Genomic DNA, 22183 nt, shown 5'->3' on the forward strand with positions numbered 1-22183 from the left:
TCTCTCAGAAGGTAATGAATCTGTGGAATTGTGGAGCGCAGAGAACTGTAGAAGTTGGTTTGATAAGTATATTCAGGCTGAGAGAGAGAGACACACATTCTTAAATCAGGAGGGTTGGTGGGAGGGAAGGCGGGGGAAAAACAAATTATTGGATCATCTATGATCTCACTGAATGGCACAAAAAAACTGTATAGATCAAATGGCTTACTTCCATTCTTACGGTCTTACTATTTTGCACCAGCCAAACACATAGACACAGGGTGGATTAGACAGTTTGCAAAGCCAGCCTGTGACTTAAACTGAGCTTCAAATTTCATCACCAAGTTGCCAAAGACTGAGACAACTAGACAAAGGTCCTTATTTGCTGAAAATATTATCCATGTTTTGTTAAATTTAGATTTAACTATTCTAGTGCTCTCTTGACTAACATTCTACCTTCCATAAAATTTAACTCATCCAAATCTGCCTTCTATATAATGACTTGTACCACATCCAGTTTGCTGCTTACTAACCTATACTTGCTCCAATGCCTTAAATTTATAAATTACATCCTTGTTTAGACTGTTTAGACCCTTTCAATACCTTCCAATTCATCAATTTCCATTGTTGACTATGCTTTAAAGTCTAGAGCTTTCTCCTTAAATCTCTCATGTAAATGTTCCTTAAAAATCCTATTTGGCCAAGCTATGTCATTTAGCAGACTGTTAAAAGCAAAAACTTTACGCCTTGATGCACTCCCAGTTATCCTTACTTCACACAGCGCGCAGAATCCAGTCCTTTGGTCAAAATGGTTATTTTGGTGCTTATGCTACGCACAAAGTCTTTTCCAAACTGACTTCAACTATCTCCATCAGTATGGAATACTCTCTTCTCCAGATTTCTTCCATACGCATTAAATACTATTCATCTCACTACTCACAAAATTTCTTTTTTGTTTTACCACCCCTTGGGTAATGGAATATATTTTGGAATAGTTATAACCATCTCATTTTAATACTCCCTGGTTTTGGACTTCCATGTCTTATGTAATTTCAAAGGTTGTACATATTTTAATCAGTCCACCCTGAGCCATCTCTCTTCAAACAAATGTAATATTGGTCCAGTCTTTCTTGATAACAATGCATGTTGTACTACCATCCAACTGAAAACTTTTAAAAAAAATTTTGTCAGTGCTTAAGTAGCCTTTTCATATTAAAGATTAAAACTATACACTGTAATGGTAAGTGTGGTCCAACCAGTTAAATACATTGACGTGACTACTGGCCCTTTAAACGTTGCTTTCTTTTCTGTCTTATTAGTTTTGGCAGAAATTTCTCAATTTTTTTTTCTGATCAAAACAAAGGGTGGACTGTACTGAAGTTATTTTTATCTTAACACTTAAGCTATGCTGCAATTACACAAATTTGCTGGATTTCATTTCCATGTGGCAGAAAACTATGACAAGACCATTTAATCATACAGAATCACATATCAAAAGTTGTGATCAGTTTGCCTATTTACTAAATAACTGGCATCACACACCAACTGAATCTTACCAATCACTTAATAAGCTGAGAGTTTCTGCTTAGGGGTAGGTAGAGAAGTAAGGATTCATGTTAAATTTAAGTCCAACTTCCTTCAACAGATACAAAGAGGAGCCTGTGTTAAAACTTGGACAAATGCAAAATGCTACTTCCTGACAAAGACTACCACCATTGGCATGCATTTTAACGACTGCTTCAGAGCACCAATTTTTATACGCATTTATGAACCAAGCAGGGGGCAGTATTAGAACCCATCCATACAGGAAATTCAAAGGCTACTAATAGGTACTGTTTGAAACTGTAAAGACATCTAGCTACTTAAGGCATTAGACAGTCGTCATGAGGATAATGCTTTCCCAGCATCACTTTTTTCCTCATGCCCAAAATGAACTGGGGAAAATGGCGAGGTAGCTTATTGAATCACTCCTGCCTCCAATCATAAAGTGCTGAGGAAGGGAAGTTGAAGGATTTTGACTTAGCAAATGAAGGAATAGTAATATATTCCTGGCTTATCGTTGAGAGACATTTAGAAGGATTTAGAGGGTGGTAGCATTCCCACACATTAGAGCCCTTGTTGTTCTGGGTCATAATAATTGCAAATTTAAATAGGTGCTGATGAAGCAGCCCTGGTAAATTGTTCCAGTTCTTTTCAGTGACATAGAAATACACTGGTAAAAGAGGGAGTGAAACTCTGAGATGGTAAATAGAACATGAATCAAGTGTATTGTGTGTTTGGGCTTCTTGGTTGTTTCTGGGAGTTGCCAGGCAAGTAGAAAGTATTCCACCTCACCTAACTGGTGCAAGCCATAGACAAATTTGGAGTTATTCACTGCAGAGTGCCCAGCCTTAGACCTGCTTCTGTAGCCATTGCTAAGTTTCTGGTCACTGTCAAGCCCCAGGATGTTGATGGTGAAAAATACAGCAATGATTAACCTCACTGCATATTAAATGAGTAGATTATCTCTCATCAAGATGGTTTTTACCCAGCATGTAACGTGCATGCCACATATTAAGTAATGAGGTTTAGGTAAGGTCTTGTTGTACGCAGGTAGAACTTGTAGAATGAGAAACTGTGAACAGAACTGAATGTGATTCAATTATCAGCATTTTGATGCTTGGTTAAGTCTTTCAAAGTTTGTTTGGAACAAAACCTGTGAAAAACTGGCCTTATGAACATGAAGATAGGAGCCTGTGTGAGAATTATTGTTAATAGGAGATCACTAGCTATGGAATGGGAATTGTATGAAGTGCAGACAATGCAGCATTACATGGTGTCAGAAAGACACTTTGCATGCCAATCCAAAAGACAATCACTGAGTACAGCGACGCAGCAAATCTACCAGGTAATATGACACATACTACATTTAAGTTCCAGAAATTGATGTGCAAGGTACCACCTTGGAGGAAGATGTCAAGAAAGTTTAATCATGTTTCATTTGATGGGTGTATGCTCTTTTATGCATGCCAAGTACTCACATTTACTGCTGGCTCAAACAAAGTTATAAAAAAATTTAGCTTTATTGCTAATTGTGATGCGCATAGGCAATAGTGCGGTTACAGTTTTTAATTAAATATGTTGTAACATATTCAATTCTCATCTATAAAAGCACTATAACTCAAGAGTTTGTAACTAAAACACAGCTTTCAAACGACACAGGGTCAAGTCTTTCCTGCATGCTGACAATACATGGGTAGAAAAACTGGATGGTTCAGAAAATTACAAGTGCCTTATTCATTTCAAAAAAGGCCATCCACAGGACAATCAAGAGATGGTGATGGAAAAATGCCGAACAGCAGACAAGCACCATACTTCTGACAACTCTTCTCATTAAGCCCCATGCATCTGCAGTGAAAGTGAAAACTTAGCATGTGATAATGTAATCTCTACTGGAAGATCTAGCTTCAAACCAAGTATATAACTCGCTTTTGTCCTTGCGGGTCTAGAACAATAACTTACCAGAATAAAACTAGCACCCCTTGATGCTCTATTTCTCCCATCAATCTTCACAAGTAACAGCACTGCTACATGTGCCACAGATTTGTGGGTCTCTAAGACACTAGTGGATACAGCACTAGACCAAAGAATACTTCAAAAAGAACATGAGGTTGCATGTTTCCATAAAGGAACTATTTTGAGAAATTCAACAGCATGGCAGCACCAAATAGGTGATCACATTCCTGTAGCACATTAATACAAGACAAAACAGTTAGCTCTCTTATTGCTGCATTTGGTTACATTATAGCTGTGGTGAACACAGGCAACCATTGCATTGCTTGTCAGTGCTCAAACTGTAATAATTTATGGATGTGATGGTAAACTAAGTGTATAAAACCTGTGACAGTTGTTTGCAGATGTCAGTGCTGCTGTTGTATCTTTGTGATATAAACGAGTCTAGGTAAATCCAAATTTTTTCTAAGGTTTTGGAGTCCACCTTTTCTGTTGATTTGGAGGGCAGTATGTCTATCCTCCAAAAAAAAATACCCCAAAGAAACATTCACTACATTGCTGAAGAGTTCAGCAAATTGCTGTGGGTCCAGATTGCTAGCACGTTGTTCTCAAACTAAAAAGGCCACGAAGTTTGGGTTTGAGATCATTGTTTAAAATCCTTCAATTCAAATTTTTCAGTTTCAGCTGCAACTGGCAACCTAGGTTGCACTCTGCACTCAGTTGTGATCCAGGGAAGAGATTGGGCTAAACAACCGTATGCATACATTCAATTAAAATAAGGCAGCACAAAAAAAATTAAATAAAAAAATCAAGTTGACCTGTCAGTTACTACCTAACCAGTTTTAGGTGTAACTGATGATTTAAAAAAAAACCCTCAAATGTAGGTTTGAGAAACAGCAATTTGTTTCTTCCATTCTCAATGCCAACTTTGTTTGAATCTTATGAATATACAGTTTAACAGGGAGCAATCAATCAGCTCTCATTGTACATAATGTCAATCATTTGTACTGTTAATATTTTGAAAGTATCCACTGTAAAAGTCTGGGAATGTTAGAACATTACATCTTTGACTTTTCACACTGAATTAGATCATTGCCAACCAAAAAACTTCCCCAACCATAACACAAACAAGATTAGAGGGGAACATTCATGTGAAAAAGAGAGGGATAACCTTCTGACAATTAACCCAAAGTCCACGCACCTTAGAACAACACAATTCACTTGCAGATATGCCACCTAAGAAACAAAATGAGTCACTTTACTTTCTGGGTATCCATTTGAATACAAGTCAATTCATTTGAAATGAGAGGAGAGTATGCTTAATTTGCCCTTCTAGTATGTCTCAAGGGAAGTTAGTTTATTTCAAAAAAGTGCCATTGTACATATTGGCTGCCTCTGACAGGAAGTGAGACACACGTCCAGTGCAATTGCGAGCACAAAATGGAAATAGCCAGACATGTCTAGAAATTATAAGCTGCTGAGCTAGAGTTACAATCTCTATATCTTGGGCATCAGGTGATGCACTGCAATGGTTAAATAAATGTAGAGTGATGGCAGGCCTGATTTGTACTTTCCATGTCAAACTTGAAAGCAGGATTGATGCACATGCGCCTGCAAAATAGTTTGGGCATACTGTTATTTCCCGGTTGTCCAGTTATCTATCAAAAAAGTTCTGAAGTACTGCTACCCTACTTAATATTGATAATTGTGATTTATTTAGGATGCAGAAAACAGATAAAGATTTGAGGAAAAAGGGCTGAATAAAGTATAACTTAGAACAAAATATTGCAGAAATGTTGCTCATTTTATTTTGATTGCAAGAATCTAGTTTTGGCAACCTTAGGTACATTTTATCTCCCAGTCTCAAGAATTGAATCAAAACTTTGACTGAGGTCAAGAGAAGGTTAAAAGGTTCAAGAGATTATGAAGTTACAAGTTGATCCACGTGATTGTAATTGCATATAACTAATTGAGCAGTTCAAGAAAATCTCAAAGGCAATTAATGACACTTGATTAGATCATTTGCCCTCATTTGGGGAGGTGGGGAGTTGGGGTGTCAATAATAATGAAAGACGAATAGCTGGGAGTAACTTTAACCACCTCCCCTACCCCCAACAAGAACTTCCAGAATTGCATTAATGTAGTGTGCACTATTTGAAGTAATCAGACGTCCACTGGTCACTATATCAAAATCAGCATGGCTGCAAAATGGTAATGGCAGTGCATTACTAATTCAGAACTCGTCACTGATTTCAAGTGACAGGGCTTGAATCCTACCAATGATAGAAGAGATCTACATATTTCAGCTTTAAAAAGCTGGCTATACAGCTAGTGCGTGGATCGTATTTAATGCCAGTGAAGGGTTCAATCCCCATTCTGGGGGAGACAGACGGACCCACTGCAAGACAAAATAAAAAGTCATGGCACTGCTATAATTAAAAGGCATGCAGGTAACTCAAGACAACTAAAAGGCTGTCATAGGGTTCAAAATGTTCATCAGTTGAATAAATACAAAATGACCAGTCCCAGGATTCTGCGTACACAAGTGCCTAAAAATTCTAAAGTAAAAATTAAAGTGAAATGTCAACTGTATTCAGCCTTTTTTGGGGACAGAGGGAGAAACACTTTAACTTCAGTAACTACAGAAGCATTGTCTCAGAACACAGTAGTCACTACAATGATGCAATAAGAGCTTTGTGTCTCCCTATCCCATAAGAACAGGGCTCATGCAAAACATGCTAACCATTGGAGATGGTAATAATCTTAAAAAAAAATCAGCAGACTGGAATTCTAATCGTGTCCCATTTGTGCAACATCTTTACTCACTAGATTTTAAGAAACTGAGTCAGTGAGATTTTATTCCTTGCAATGTTTTGATGGCAGTCTTTTGTTTGGTTGGCAAGAGTGATTGTGCAACAACAAAAAAAAAACTTTTTAAAGATCATTTATAACTACAGCAAATTTTAATTGTGGACTCTTGCATCAACTAAACCAAGAATCAAGCTGTTGTTCCATAAAATGTCAGTGTAATCTTGATTAGTTTTATACATACCATAAAATCAACAAACATTTACCATTTGGTTAGATTGTGTTTGTGATCTTTATTAGGCCTGTATATTTTATTACTTAGTTCTATGCATTTTACACCCACATGCATGAAATGTCATATGATCATGTTAACTAATTTAAACCCATGTTCTGGCATGTGGGTGTTATGCTCAGTACATAGCACCATTGCATTAGATACAATTCACATTAAGTGGAAAATAATGATGTACGTAATTCCATGCAAACATGCATTGGTGCAGTGGAAGCATGGTAGTGTTGCTTGGATACTAAGCAAATGTCCATAGGTAATGTTAGTGATCATTTTTAAATGAACAGATGGTATGTTAACAAAATTTTAGAGAGATCAATTGTTTGTTAGGCATTGTTGAAACACTCACTGAATACAGGTCATCACAGCACAACAAAACATCCTCAAAAGCCTTGCAAAATTAAAGGCAGTACCTAACCTAAACATGTAATCGAAGAGGAAGTAAACATGCTTATTTATATTGATCGTTTTAACCACATGCAGCATCACTCTGCGTTACTGATGCAAACGCCTGTCTGAAATTCAGCTAAAGGGGCATGCCTCATCAAGATGTAGTTTAAAAGGAAGAGATCAGGAAGCAAAGTGGATCATGTTTTACATATGGATAATGACATTCAGCAGGACTCATCCATTTTTAACCTCCACTAATGCTCTGAGGGAAGAGAGAAGATGCTGTAGACTCCAGAAGTATTAGAATTATGAATTTTTAAAAAATATTCATATTTGAGGATGAAATTAGCAAAGTACATAAAAGTCTAACAAAGAATGTTAGAGCAGTGTTAGGCTATTCACTCGAGTGTGCTCTTCCATTAATATGAACATGGCTGATCGTTGAGCTCAATACTCTAATCCTGCCATCCCCTTGTATCCTCAATCACAACTGCGTTCTTTACCTCTTCCTTGAAAACAACGTTTAGGCCTCAACCACTTTCTATGGAAGTGAATTCCACAGGCTCACCACGCTCTGGGTGAAGCAATTTTTCGTCTCAGTTCTGAAAGTTTATCCCTTAACCTTTAGGTATGGCCTCTGGTTCTGAACTTCCCCTGCCATCGGAAATATCATTCTTGCATCTAACCAGCCTTGTCCTGTTGTTTGAAAACTATAAAATTCTACAAGAATTTTTCCTTACCCACCCCACCCAATTTTTCAAACTCCAGTGAACACAATCCTAACTCATTCAGTCTCTCCTCATACATCAGTCCTACCAGCCGAGGAATCAATTTGGTAATCCTTGGCTGGCCACGCACAAGAGCAACACCATCCTTCCTCAAAAGGAGACCAAAGTTGCACACAATTTTCCACTGATCTTACCAATGACTTGTACAGTTATGGCAAGATATCCTTCTTTCCATACTCAATTCCTTTCGCTATGAAGGTCAACATACAGTTTGCCTTCTTTAATGCCTGCTGCAGCTGCACTTTCAGCAACTGATGCACAAGGATATCAAAGTCATGTTGAAAAATGTCCCCCTCTCAATTTACAGTCAAATAATCTGCTTTACTATTTTTGGTACCAAAAAAATGGATAAACTCTCATTTATAAAATGGCAAACAGGGTTTAGGCCAGGATTCCCAAGTGTGAATGGATGTACTGTGTCCCAAGTCAACTCAGGTGAATTCAAGAATTGCTGGCAGTCACTTTAAACAGGGCGTATGCCATTTGCACATGACAAAGAACCTAGTGACTGGTTATGGACACCATTCCAAAATAGTCAAACTGTTGAGATCTTCCAGTTGTCTGTAGTGTAATCCAAGGACTTTTCTCCTTTTTGTTAAAAAGATCTTAACTGCCAAGAGCATCTTGCATCTTGCTCTATAAGAGAAGTCACATTCTGGAAATTTGAAACAAAAAGAGAATGTTGGTCATACTCAGCACAGGCAAATTTCTCTTATTTTCACCAACTGTGTGTAGGCCAATGTCCATAGCTTTTTGGTGATGTGGGGTCAGATTTCTCTCCACAAATGCTGCCAGTTTTTCCAGCATTGTTTTTGTTTCCGATTTACAGCATCCACATTTCTCTTTTTAATTTAGCATTTTGATAGTTCCCAAATGTATTATTGACAAAAGCAAGCTACAGTCTAAGTTGTGTTGGCGAGTTGGGTTGAGTAAACCGCAGATGTTCCACAATTTCAGGGATATAATCAACTGTGTAATTTGCCAAAAAGGTGTGGCTGGAGGAGCACAACGGTTGCACCAAAACCAGCATAACTCTCAGTTAGCCCCATTCCCAGGAACGCATGCAAAAAAAAGCTGCCCTAAATAACCATGTTCATCCAGGACATTGTGTGCTAATAATCTTATCTTCCTACCACGGCAACTTTAAAAACTATTTTTGATATTTCAGATTATTTTTAACATTTAATATTTAACTTTCCTGACATGTGATAATGGAAAAACTGATCATGAAATCAAAAATATAAGCAACAGCGAAGAGTTATCTGTAGTCGTCAATGGCTAATAGATCAATTACTGTGAATGAGTTTTGCTACAGTGGATCATAGTCTAAATATGCCTAAATAAGGCAGAAAGAACATGTTCTGGATTCCACGAAGTGAAATGAATAAGAGATCTGATCATGCAAATGACTGTCAGCCTAATTTCCTTGTAGAATCTGGAACGCACAAATTAATGTTTAAAAGCAAAATGACTTCTCACTCTTATTACTGCAGCAGAATATTCCAAATTGATGTTTCCAATTCATCTATACATTGACTGTAACTTTGACTAAACAATTTGCTTAAAAAACCAAAATAGCACTCAGTTTCCCAAACCCTATATGAGTAAGACTTCAGTGGAGACAGTCCAGCAAGACTATAAATTCTTCATAGAGAAGTAATTAACTTCCTACATCAAAAAATTAACAAAATTGTCTTGCAGTGTATGAAAGGTAAAGACAAATATAAAACATCTTAGTCTGTTACTACATTTGCTGTCAGATGCACTCTCTAGAAGCTGTAGAAATTTGCGAGCAGAAAATTAGGTTACACAGGAAGTAAATGTATAACCAAAATTAGTCCAAAGTTAACTTAGTTTTGATGGTTTAGGTAAGTTAAAACCATTGTAACTCCTAATCTGCACCTGAAGATTGAAGCATCCAATTGACTACTTGACTGGTCTTGAACATTATTTTTGGTGGTGGAGGGCAGTAAAGAGAAGAGTAAGTTTTACACATTTAAATGCAGAAAAGTTCCATTAGCCAGCCTTCTGTGGATTGATACACAGTCAAAACCTAGCATGTCCTTCAGGTGAACTATATATTTAGGGGAGTAAAATAGTAAGAGTTTTAATAAGACATCATACATTGTCCTTTTTGAGATACTTATATTTTATTATTCAGAGTTAAACAGCAAGTTACAACAACTTGGGAAGCAGAGCAGAAGAGCTGGTTTAAACAGAGGTAGAACTGGTTGGAGAATTGGAGTATCTGCAGTTCAGGCACTATAGCATGACAGAAGGAAGAGAGCGTACACCATGGCAGGTTTACACTGTAGTTACAGACAAATTTGTAATGGACCCAGAAATGTCAAAAGCTGATCAGAAAACAAGGTTTTGATGATACCAAGAGCACATCAACGATAAAGTTAAAGATATAAAAAGATTAGTTGTAGGAACATTAAACACACATAACAAGGTACGTTCTTGGCATTGACGAAAGTCAGTCAAGATTCCTCAAAAAAAATGCAAAATGAAACTAACAGATTTTGCAATCCAATAATGCAATCTTTGCAACTGAAGACAGGTTGAATTTTAATGTTTAAAAGAATACTTTACTTGATGTGAGCAAATGCATATGATTTTCAAGATACAACCACAATTATGTTGTACAGCATTTCATTCACAGCTTCCATGTGTGCGCATGCAGGAGCAAGTTTGGATAGACAGGAAAGCACAACTAATCACATTCAAATTGAATGACAAAATGGTTATATGGACTAAATAAACTAATCCTATCTCTTAGCTTGTGTTAGCTATTGCCTAAAGAAAGTCAAGAAGACAGGGGTCAAATTAAATGAAGGAAGACATTCAATTCATTAATTTCTCTTCCCCACTGCCCCACCCCTGGCATTTAAGTATGTTGGGAGTGTTCTGGAACATACTCGGTGGGAGAGTTTTCCACTGTTTAAACATACTACATTCAAAGTTCTCCTGTGCCCAGAAAGTGCAAGGATTTAGAAAAGTGAATAAATTTGCTTCCTCATGATCCAACAATAGTTGTACAATAAAAAAGGTTAGGAAAATACGCCTTTAGCAAATTTAAAAGTTGGCAAAGCTTAAGTAATGAAAGCTTCCAATTTTAAGTTATATCCGTGTTTCATATTTCATTAAAAATGAAGCATACACCATTGAAGGTTATAATACACTTCCCTTCAAGATTAAAAGGTAAAGCTTCCATGGTCTTCCCAGACCACACAGCTGCTTTCCTCAGAGGCAACTAGGGGTAGTTTAACCTGAGGGCCACCATGCCACAGGTGAGAAGTGGAGAAGGAGAGTCCTTCGTGGTAGTAAGAATTGAACCTGTGCTGTGGGCAACAAACTAGTTATCCATCCAATGGAGCTAAGCAACCCAAAGATTATGTACAAACTTAGAAATTGTTTTATCTGTTGCTGAGATAGTTAGATGGAACAGACGGAGCAGAAAGTTCAAAAGGTTCCAGTGAGCGGGCAAAACTGCAAACATGGAGTTCATTGTTGGGAAAGGAAAGACACAAGATGGATAAGATTAGTTTCTAAATGGTAAGAAACTGAACTGGGAAGGAACAGAGTCCAAAACCACTGGACAGCTGTGTAAAGGCTAACACTCTCTTTATAGAGAGAGGTGGAATACAAAAAGGAGGTACAAGTTATTAGACATGTCTAGGAAGGCACCACATTTAGCATACTGCATTTAGTTATGGGGATCACATTTCATGCTTTCGGAAGCACAGATAACCAGAACAACAGCAGGGCTAAAGACAAACTCAAGTTATATCACACTAAACAGCCTAAACACAAAAAACCGTAATTGAATTGAGAGGTATCAGTAAGGGAGAGTGAGAAACTAATTTACACCAGAAATAAGGGGTAATAACACTTGTAGTCTTTGAATACCTGGAATGGGCTGAGTTAAATAAGCTTTAAACAAACTGTCATGAGAGGTGGAGTGTTTTTTGAAGCAAGATCAGTTTAAGCAATAGCTCTACACAAGTTTAATCTGCAAAGATGTGTGTTGGACATCGGTCATTTCTGGGAGTTTAAAAAAAAAACTTTGTAAACTGCTCTTTTCTAGCCCTCTAATTGTAAAAGGATATCAAATCACTTGCAAAATCAAGTATCCTACTTCCCACATTATAGGGCAGATTAAAGTTATGCATTTATGTTGAATCTTTCATTACCACTAGATATTCTAAATGCATTTTACATTTAATGAAGCACTCTTGAGCAGACAATCATTGGTGGAATGCAGAAGCCAAATTGCACACTGCAAACTCCCACAGGTGGTAATGACTAAATTGGTTTTCTTGAATTTGATGAGATACATTAGCCAGCATGTTCCCCGACTCATCTACGCTAACTCAGCTATCGCAAGCTCTGAACAAAAAGTTAAAGAATAATATTTATTCTGCAATAATACACCATCCCAATCTCCAAAAGCAAAAGCTACAGTCACATTAGTTTGAATTTTTATTTTTCCTACTTCTTTGGCCATTCAGATCCCCAACAGCTAATTATGGGTAGTTACGTGCAGTGTACCTGTCCTGGTTTAAAACTTGATTGGGACAGAATCACATCATAAGACAATAAAATGGCAGGGAGAAAAACAAAGTATTCTAATCTTTTGGAGTACCAACTTCCTAATGCTACTTTACTTTCTACAAAACCATTCACCCCAAAACGCGCCAAAAATAGTCATGCTGTGTTATCGCATACGAAGCACAGGTGCGAAAGTTCTGAAAACTAATTGAACTATAGCTGCCAGAAAGCATTGTTTTTGTCACAGTATATCCTTGAGTGGTTCCTGTGTTAAAGTGTCAAAGCCTCTGGGACAAAAGACTCAGGTTCAAGTCCCACCCGCTCAAAACAGGTCTGGTCAGGTTGTTTAAAAATACCTACACTAATTACACAGAATCATGGATGTTTCAACTTTGGTCTTGCATGATAATGCAGACCCTTTATCACACTGCCTTAAAACAACAACTTGCCACTGGTGAGATCTTAAGTATAAATATTACAAAATGGAGCAATCCAATATGTCCACATTGATCTGGTGCAAACGTGTCTGAAATTTCTGCAAAGCAGACGTCTAATATATGAATGTACAAATGGAACGCCAAGTTGTAAAATAAAATTCTGAAAGTCATCTACAAGTATCAACCAAAATTGAGGGCATTATCACAATTCTAAAACACAAATTCCATAATACAATTTTGCTTTATTTCAAGTGTTTCTTCTTCCTATCTTCATCCTCTTTTTTTCCTCTGTATACATGCCATGTTGGTCAAACAATGGTAGTGCTGAAACTCACTTTCAGAAATCTGTTTTGCTGCAATTGCAGCCCGCCATCAAGAAATCACAAACAAGCTCACAAATTTTTTATTTAGCTGTACAGTATATTGCCCTGATTACCAAAAGTGTCTGTGCAAGTTCCTTTTTGTGGACTAACAATTAGAATACACAATGTCAATAACGCTTGCTGGGTAGTGCATGTTTACAGATATCTGGTGAAGATGAAATCAGGCCTCAATTATCTGTTGAATATTCGATTAAAACCCTTATGAGGCACTAAAGGACGTGTGTGAAATCATGTGCCACCTCAAGGCACAGCTTTTGGAAGAAATATGGGATAAATTTGAAAGGGAGTGTGTTAAACAACACGTGGGTAGAACTTATTGCAGTTTTGTGTTATCAAATTTAACACACATCTCAGAGCTCATTACTAAAAATTAGAGGTAAAACGTGCTGTTCTCAGATTTTGCATACTATTATTAAAACAATCAACTCTACCTTAAACAAGTTACACTTCTAAATTACTAACTACAGAAAAGCCAAACAAATGCAATGCTGAGCCATTACTTTAATAATGTGCATTACACTAGAAAATAAGTGGAATATTGAAATCTTAGTGCAGATTAAATTAGTCTGCATCTCACCTACTCTCCTGAATCTACCTTAAAATGCCTGCAAAATATTATGTAATCTCACACCATTTTCTAGTACTCACCACAATTGCAGTTTCCTCACCAATAACCACACCCATATACATTTGCACCTTGTTTTTTGTATTATCTCCCTGATGAACTCCCTTATATCAAGTATTGGAACACTTACCCTACTGACAAATTAGTCATGTTACTTTTATTGCCCAAATTTGCTTTTCAAAATTTAAATACAATTTGAATATCCTGTGTTCACATTGCAAGATACAAAATTTTAAAATATTTTGTTGCTATCTATCCCTATGCATTTACAATTAGTTTTCCAGATATGACAGCTTCTAGGTTTCTGTTAATACTTATGGTTCCACCAGTGGAGGGTAGGAGGCATCTTTCCTGCTTCTCTCAATACCATTCTCTTCTGCCATAGACTGTGCTTAGCTGAATTCAGGACAGAAACTCAAACTGAATCACAGATCATCTTCAATTCCATAGTGAACATTTAAAACAGCAAGTTCTGCCTAAATTGAATGTTATTCGTGGTAGGTTTGCAAAAGTTGTAAGGAAAATTAACAGGGATGAATCGATTGACAAAACAAATTTATCCAATCCAAAAAGACGATAAAAGGAAAATCAGTTCCTTGAAGCATAATGAAACAAACAAATCAGATAGGTGTGTAAAAACAATACCAAAATGAAGACTAGTACCAACAAAATACAGGCAATGTTGTAGGAAAAAAACAAATTTTTAATGATTTTCCTGTGCAAGATTACAGCTCTGAAGTTTTTTTGAATTGAGATCACAGATTTCACATTATGATTGCTACAGGATTAATAAAATAACATTGCAACCATCTGGTAAAAGTTATAACCAGAGGAAAAAAAATCTCACCAATATCGATACCGACACAATGGTATCTTTGCTGCTTACCAAGTTTGTGAAAGCTGCATGCATTTCATAGTAGCAAAAAGAAACTGAAAAATGCTTGGATTTTGAAGTTATTCCCATAATGGCTCGGTGGAAGGATCAGTTTGCAATGGCCATGATTAGCTTGGTCTCAAGTCTGTGTTTTTAATTGATGTGACAGCAAGTTGACAGTGGGCAGTGCACTTTCATTCTAGGCAGACACTGCCTCCAAGACAATGAAATCATGTTAAGATATGATCAATAGAATTGTCAGCCCCTGTTTCTTCAAAGGCAATTAGTCTTTGTGCAACAGTGACAACTGAAGTGTCATGCATGACAAAGCCTTGTTTTAACTAGACAATGTATTGTACCAAAACAATATCTCAGCAAGAAGTGGGTGCTGAAAGTCAATAGGGACAGTGAAAGAAACAGCAATAATTTGTTAGGACCTGGTTTCACGACTCAATTTCTTCAAATACATTAATGTTCAGGAAATTAGTAATGACAAACAACTATAATATTAACTACTGAATATGAAGGTTGTTTATTTAAATTGTTTATTAAATGAGGACTTTAATAGTACTTAAAAGCATCAGATTACAAACAAACATTCAATGGCTTAATCTTGTGTGTCTGGCACGAATATCTAAAGCATTTATTTCATACTTTTTAAAAGATAAAACAAAGCAAGTTCAGAAATAACTACAGGCTGATCAGAACAATGCTAGCCCTAGAATGGAAATTAAGTTTAATCAGAGAATTAAAGGTTAATAGTCTCTCCTGGAAAGGAAAAATGCCTCAACTTGATAATATACTATTAAATACAAGATACTGTGAGTGAACAGAATAAATGAACTCTAAAGAAATGACACGGGAGGCAATAAAGAGACACATGACAACTGAATAAAAGGCCAAAGCACAATAGATACCATTAAAGACTATTTTAATGTTGTTGCAACTCCAACATGCAACAATCATTGGTATGCAATAGGCCCACCCATTAAAATTTCATTTAAAATGCTTTAAATCCCTACATAAAATACAGTCTATATCTACATATATAGTCCCAGCCACCTTTAGTTTTAAGAAGTCTGAATATTCACCTAAAATGATCGTCTAATGTAACTCACTGGTGTGAACTTCATGAAGCAGGGAATGTTACTTTAAAGTTAACCTAAAAAATTAAGAAAAAGTATTAACCTCAGCTTCAATGTATAGTTTCCAGAATCTGCCAGAGCTCGGGAACTGGGTAACAAGTCGCTCATAGGTCTTCCGCGCTTTGTCTATGGGTTGGTTCTATAAGTAAAAACCATCAAAAATAATTTTTTACAACATTTAAAAATATGCAGTTATAAGCTTTTGATGTTTTCCTCCCCAGTCATCTCAACAAGAGGCAATTTCCACAACTGCTTTAGAAATCATTGTGCAAGTTTTTGAACTGTATAGCAAACAAACATAACCCTATTTCACTAAACCTGTGCCTCTCGTATGAGAATGCTCCATGCATCAAGGTCATATGGATTTTCTTCTAATTTCTTTTCTGCCTTCTTCACTTTCTCAGGAACATACTCTGGAGCCTGTGGAGAAAGAGCATAAACTTACACGATCATGTGGAACCACACCCAGCTGTTTTATATTAAATTTAACTATTAACCAAAATACTCAAAAGCTGCATCAGCTCAAACAGCAAACTGAAGTAAACACCTTTAATAACCTACTGTAAAATTAAACACAAAAGCTGTATCCATACAGCACTTAACAGTACTGAAATGCTTCAATTTTGAACAGTTTTAATACAGTTGGATAACTGGAGTTTTAAAAAAAATGGTTTTAGCAGATCAGGAGTTTAAATTTGAGAAACAAATCAATGTAGCACCTTCAGAACATCCCTCGTAAATAAAAGCCAAGGTTTTCAGCAACTTGAAAATATTAGGCATTTCAACAACCGAGAAAGCTTTGAGAGTAGCAATTTAAAGCATTTATTATGTCCAATTTGTTTTTAAAAGTACCAGTCAACTGAGATCATGGCTTCTTTAAAAAATATCCTCTTAAGTAAACAATTCTATAGTTAAATCCCCTGATGCCAAAACTTCACCCAGTAAGTGGTCAGCCACATACAACAAGAAGGCACAATTGAGAAGTCACCTGAGTTAAAGACACGGTTACTGTATGTGGGTTACAGGATACAGAAAGCAGGTAGGCAAAAATGGGGCAAATTGAGAGACAATAGGAGGTCACCAACTCTTTGGGAAGAAAATGTGCATTTCACAGTTGGTTGGCTCGCTGAGCTGGTTTGTTGTTCCGCAGACGTATCAGTACCCTGCCAAATAACATCAGTGCAGCATCCAACGAAGTGCCAGTGTTTTCCTGCCTGGTTTTTAAACTCGAGTCCGCTGGACTGGATTGCCTCACTTTCGGTTTCCCTTCATAGTGGAGTGTACATAGGGTCAAGTTCTGTGTGTTTATTGATGGCTTTCTTTGTGGAGTATCAGGCTTCTAGGAATTCCAGTGCCTGTCTCTGCTTTACTTGTCCCAGTCAAATTGGTTATTCTCCTTATCCATGTGGATAGAGATGAGCGAGTATTGGCTGTGTCTTTTTGTAGCCAGTTGGTGTTCGTGTACCCTTGTTCTACCAATTTGACTGGGGCAACATCAAAATCCTGGGACAAGCAAAGCAGAGACAGGCACACAAATTCCTAGAAGGCTGGTACTCCACAAAGAAAGCCATCAATAAACACAGAACTCGACCCCATATATACTCCACTACAAAGGGAAACCGAAAGTAAAGTAATCCAGCCCAACAGACTCCAGAGTTTAAAATCCAGGCGGGAAAACACAACGGCGCTTCATCGGACACTGCACTGATGAGGTTACCCAGCACAATAATGAAGCATCTGTGGAACACAAACCAGCTCGGCCAGCCAACCAATCACAACACCCACTACTTGAGCTACAAATCTACTCCAAAACCTTAAAATGTACATTTTTAAAATGCTAGGCATTAGGAACTTTAGAAGAATTTCATGTACTCAAATCACAAGAAAAAGGAGAAAATTATTCCTCAAGATTGAGAGAATCTTCCTTTTGATAGGATTCAGAACAAGTTGGTAAAATCATTACAGTTCAGCGTTTGGCATTGCGGAATGAATTCAGTACTGTGTTCTCCACATAGTAACATGGGACAGCACAAGAATCTGTGAATTCTCTGAGTCAAAACTTTCAAGAAAAACTAGCAGATTTTTCTGCATTCTTCCAGGATATCTAAGGAAATGGAACAAAGGAAATTGAGTTAATATTAAAAAAATCATATTTAACTAATTCATTTTTAGAACAGGCTAGAGGACCTGAATGACATTCTCCAGTTCTTGCATCCGAGTTCAAACGCATGCCTGCGCACAATGATTTAAATGGCATTTCACATATAGGAGTGAAAGGGTAATTCAGCTAATCTTAAAAGCAAACAAACCAACAAAGGTTCAAGCTGAATAGCTTTTACAGGGTAGCATACTGAAATTGTTAGTCAGCAAAGTAAACAATTTCAGGTTTTTTTGGTACAGCTTGCATAAGGTCATGAATAGCTAAATGATTCAGATAATGAATTTTTCATATTCAGTACTAGGTCTGCCCTAAATTAACATACCTCTGCCACAAGAGGTGGTTTGGGATGGTAACAATGGGAAGACAGGTAAAAGAAAAAAATGAAATGCCTTTCACTGGAATAGAGCACGGCTGTGAACAACGAGTGCAGGCAAAAATCGCACGACACCCTGATTTACCAAATACTGACACTAAAAAACATGCAAGTTAAAGGCGAGAAAGATAAAACTGCACCAACTAGGATGGGAAGGAGACAGAATTGGCAATACAAATATACTGTAATTTAATTTACAGAAGTGATAAAGACTATTAAGATAATGGTCTTAAAATAACAAAACATGATGCATCTTAATTTAAGGTACCAGCCAACCACAACACCCACAGCCAGAGCTACAAATCTACTCCAAAACCTTAAAATTTTGATAATGCGAAAGTGGACACTAATAGGCCAAATGAACAATCTAAAAAGATGATTCTGAACATATCAGACCAAATCTAGTAAGATCAAGGTCAGATCAAGAAAATCACTTAAAAAAGTTGATGGCATCTGGAAACACCTAATATTTGGCATCTTACTCACTATCATAGCAACTTTGAAAGTTCACATCAGGACTTGACTTTACAGGCTAGATGCTGAGGCGACAGTTATGATCAAGACAGACAAGAAACAAACATATTTAACTTAAACTTCATCCAGAAACGTCATGCCAACTTAGTTTTTAAACCAGGAAAAAAGGTGTGATGTAACGAGAAAAATCATCAAAGTGACAAATAAACACATATTTAAACCATGATCATGCTTGGCTTAAGTAATTTAGACTAGTTATAATAGTAATGCAAACTGAATTTATTCGCTTCTCATGAAAACAATAATATATTGACCATCACTACTCAAAGCTCTGTTACATCCACAAAAACTTCAAGTCAAACTAATAACCTTTGATAATTTGAAAGTTTGAATTTTGGAATAAGGACAAATTTAGTAAGTTTCTAAAATCAAACTCTGAAAACTCAAATCTAAATTCTGCCTCAAACCTTGAAGCCACATAAAGAAACAAAATAAAGCAAATTCTTAAACCTATGCCTAAGAGTTAACCAGGCTTTCGTTAAAAGGCACTTTCCTCCTAAATTCACTAGTCAATACAAATTGAATGTTTCTCTCTCTTTAAAAGCAATAACTCAGTGGACAGTGCAATAGGAGAAACTTATGATTGAGATAGCCAGCTTCCAATCATTTTCTCCACTTCTCATTGTTTTGAAATACCAGGGAATTCCTTGACATTTTAAACAAGGTACCCAAACATTTGTGTTAACTCAGACGTAACTCTCACCATTAAACTTCTGCAGCAGTAAAGCTTTACTAATGATTTAACACAAGAATAACATTAAAGCTGCAGCATAATCATTTCTCCAGATAAACTAGTTGGAATCTATGAACATGATAACATTTTGATAATTATAACAAGTCAGTAGAATCAACTCTGCCTCTCTGTGCAAATCAAACCAGTTTTGTAGGTAAGACCCAAGGATGCCCAAACAACAAATGTAGAAAACATTCAATCCTACCCTAATAAATTTTGCTAGTTTTTCTTTAATCACTTTGCTAAAATGTACACTTCCTGCTGGAATAGAAGATGGCGGTCGTTGATAGTCTGGTTACAGACAAATGATCATTACTTGCAGATAATTTCTCGGAAACTATTAGCAGCTTAAATAACCAGAGGTCAACAAATCATTAACCTGCAACCAACTAAAATGCAACTTATTCCAAGATGGCTTAAGACAACATCACCAGTGGAATAGGAAATAAGACAGAACGAAAAGTGGAGTGACATGCAGGGGTTTCTTAATAGCTGGAACAAGTTGGAGATGGGGCAAGAGATGTCTTGCAGGGATTTGCGCACACAATGTTAAATTCAAGATGGGATGCAATAAAGCCATATATGTATGCTGTAAAGGGGGTCCTCAACACATTGGTGTTATACATCATAAAAGTGCAACTCACTGAAATGACATTGAGGAATTTTTCCCATTAGGAATAATCTGTTAAGAAGACATACAGTGTTTTAGCTTTAATTAATAGAGGGATCGAGTTCCGGAACCAAGAGGTTATGGTGAAGCTGTACAAAACTCTGGTGCGGCCGCACTTGAGTATTGTGTACAGTTCTGGTCACCGCATTACAAGAAGGACGTGGAAGCTTTGGAAAGGGTGCAGAGGAGATTTACTAGGATGTTGCCTGGTCTGGAGGGAAGGTCTTACGAAGAAAGGCTGAGAGACTTGAGGCTGTTTTCGTTAGAGAGAAGGTTGAGGGGTGACTTAATTGAAACATATAAAATAATCAGAGGGTTAGATAGGGAGAGCCTTTTTCCTAGGATGGTGACGGCAAGCACAAGGGGGCATAGCTTTAAATTGAGGGGTGAAAGATATAGGACAGATGTCAGAGGTAGTTTCTTTACTCAGGTACATTTAAGTCACCAATGGACAAGCATATGGACGTATGTGGAATAGTGTAGGTTAGATGGGCTTGAGATCGGTATGACAGGTCGGCACAACATCGAGGGCCGAAGGGCCTGTACTGTGCTGTAATGTTCTATGTTAAATGTTTTATTAACCAGCACCTATGGAACAGGAGAGAAGCAGGGGGTTGATCAAGAGGTCCACGTATTTTGTACTTTTAAATTGATTAAGTAATAAGACTGTAATCCAGGGGTATACACATCACATACTTTATTCACAGCATTAATCACTTAAATAAGACAACTGTCTTAAATAAAACTTACTAGCAATTTTTCCCCACAAGAAAAAAATATGGAATAAGTAGGGATAGGGACTGTAGCAAAATGAGAGAACACAAAGTCACTCAGAAGCATCAAGATGGAATGGAGGTACAGACGCGCACTGTATACAAAGCAAACAACTTGTGAGTTGAACCAAGTCCAAAAAGACAATGACGCAAGTATGAAGGAATTTTACAATTAGTTCCTTAAAGACAACATGAGTACAAAACAATGCATATAGAAGAACCCTACTGCAGACAGTTTGCCTTTTATCTTCCAGGTAGAGCTGAGACGCATACAGCAGCCCAAAATATGCAACCTTCCATTATGGGTCATGAAGTCTGCCCTTTGGAGTAAGGAAGCTTTACAAACCATAATAGTTCCATATTAAATGCCTTTGCTCATCAGCTGACAGTAGCAGACAAGTGCATACAAATATCAGCATCCTCTAGGATACATTCTGAGCACATAGGTACATGACTAAATATCTGTTTACATGTGAGAAAAACTGGAAGATAATGAAACGATTGGACATTTTCTGGATTAATCAAGGTTTATCAAAAACGTGGTCATAAGTTTAATAGGGCTGTAAGCCACTTGCCTTATTGCAGAGGGTCAGATTTATAGAAAAATAAAAAAGAAATGCTTAGAGAGATAAAAGATGGGTTTACTGCTATTATTGCTAGAAAGCCTGGTGGGAAGAGACAATGGTCCCCTGTGCAGATCATTTCCAAGCAATCATTTCTAGTCTTGGTTTTTGCCCCAAAACACTTCAGAGCCAGAAGGAAAAAGCCTCCAAGGCTCAATCTCTTTCCCTTTCTTGGCTGATGTATTTGGGAACTTTAAAATTTCTGCATTCCAGTATTTTAACTACTCTTAAACAGTGCAAAATTAACTGCAAACATTTTGAGATTTAGAATCAAATAGATTTTATCTAAGTCTTGTTTGGAAGGCTTTGCATCAGTCTATACAGCTGATAGCAATACAACTTGTCAAACAGTGAATGCAGAATTCCTCAAATTCTTTCACATGCTTTTAGACAATATGTCTATCAAGGTGTTTTCTTTCTTTCACTCTTTTTAAAGCCCAACAGAATAATGATGTTTGTGTTTTGATTTAAAAAAGGGATAAAAGTCTAATTCTCATTCTAATTAAGGGTAGCCTCGAGTGAGAATTAATTTAGTAGAATGAAGAGGTCTAA

At 36.9% G+C, this 22183-nt stretch overlaps 1 protein-coding gene across 3 annotated transcripts in view; it reads right to left on the reverse strand.

Annotated features, from left to right (window-relative positions):
• The window catches only part of cstf3 (cleavage stimulation factor, 3' pre-RNA, subunit 3), a 148428-nt gene that overhangs the window by 57480 nt on the left and 68765 nt on the right, over positions 1 to 22183 (reverse strand). For all 3 annotated transcript variants that reach the window (XM_059652128.1, XM_048546022.2, XM_048546020.2), the window contains 2 exons: positions 16083 to 16184; positions 15808 to 15903 (listed from right to left, as the gene is read on the reverse strand). In XM_059652128.1, the coding sequence (XP_059508111.1) occupies positions 15808 to 15903; positions 16083 to 16184 (198 nt within the window). The remainder of the gene's footprint in view (positions 1 to 15807; positions 15904 to 16082; positions 16185 to 22183) is intronic.

Source organism: Stegostoma tigrinum, chromosome 17 (genome assembly GCF_030684315.1).
Source record: "Stegostoma tigrinum isolate sSteTig4 chromosome 17, sSteTig4.hap1, whole genome shotgun sequence".
Lineage (NCBI taxonomy): Eukaryota > Metazoa > Chordata > Chondrichthyes > Orectolobiformes > Stegostomatidae > Stegostoma > Stegostoma tigrinum.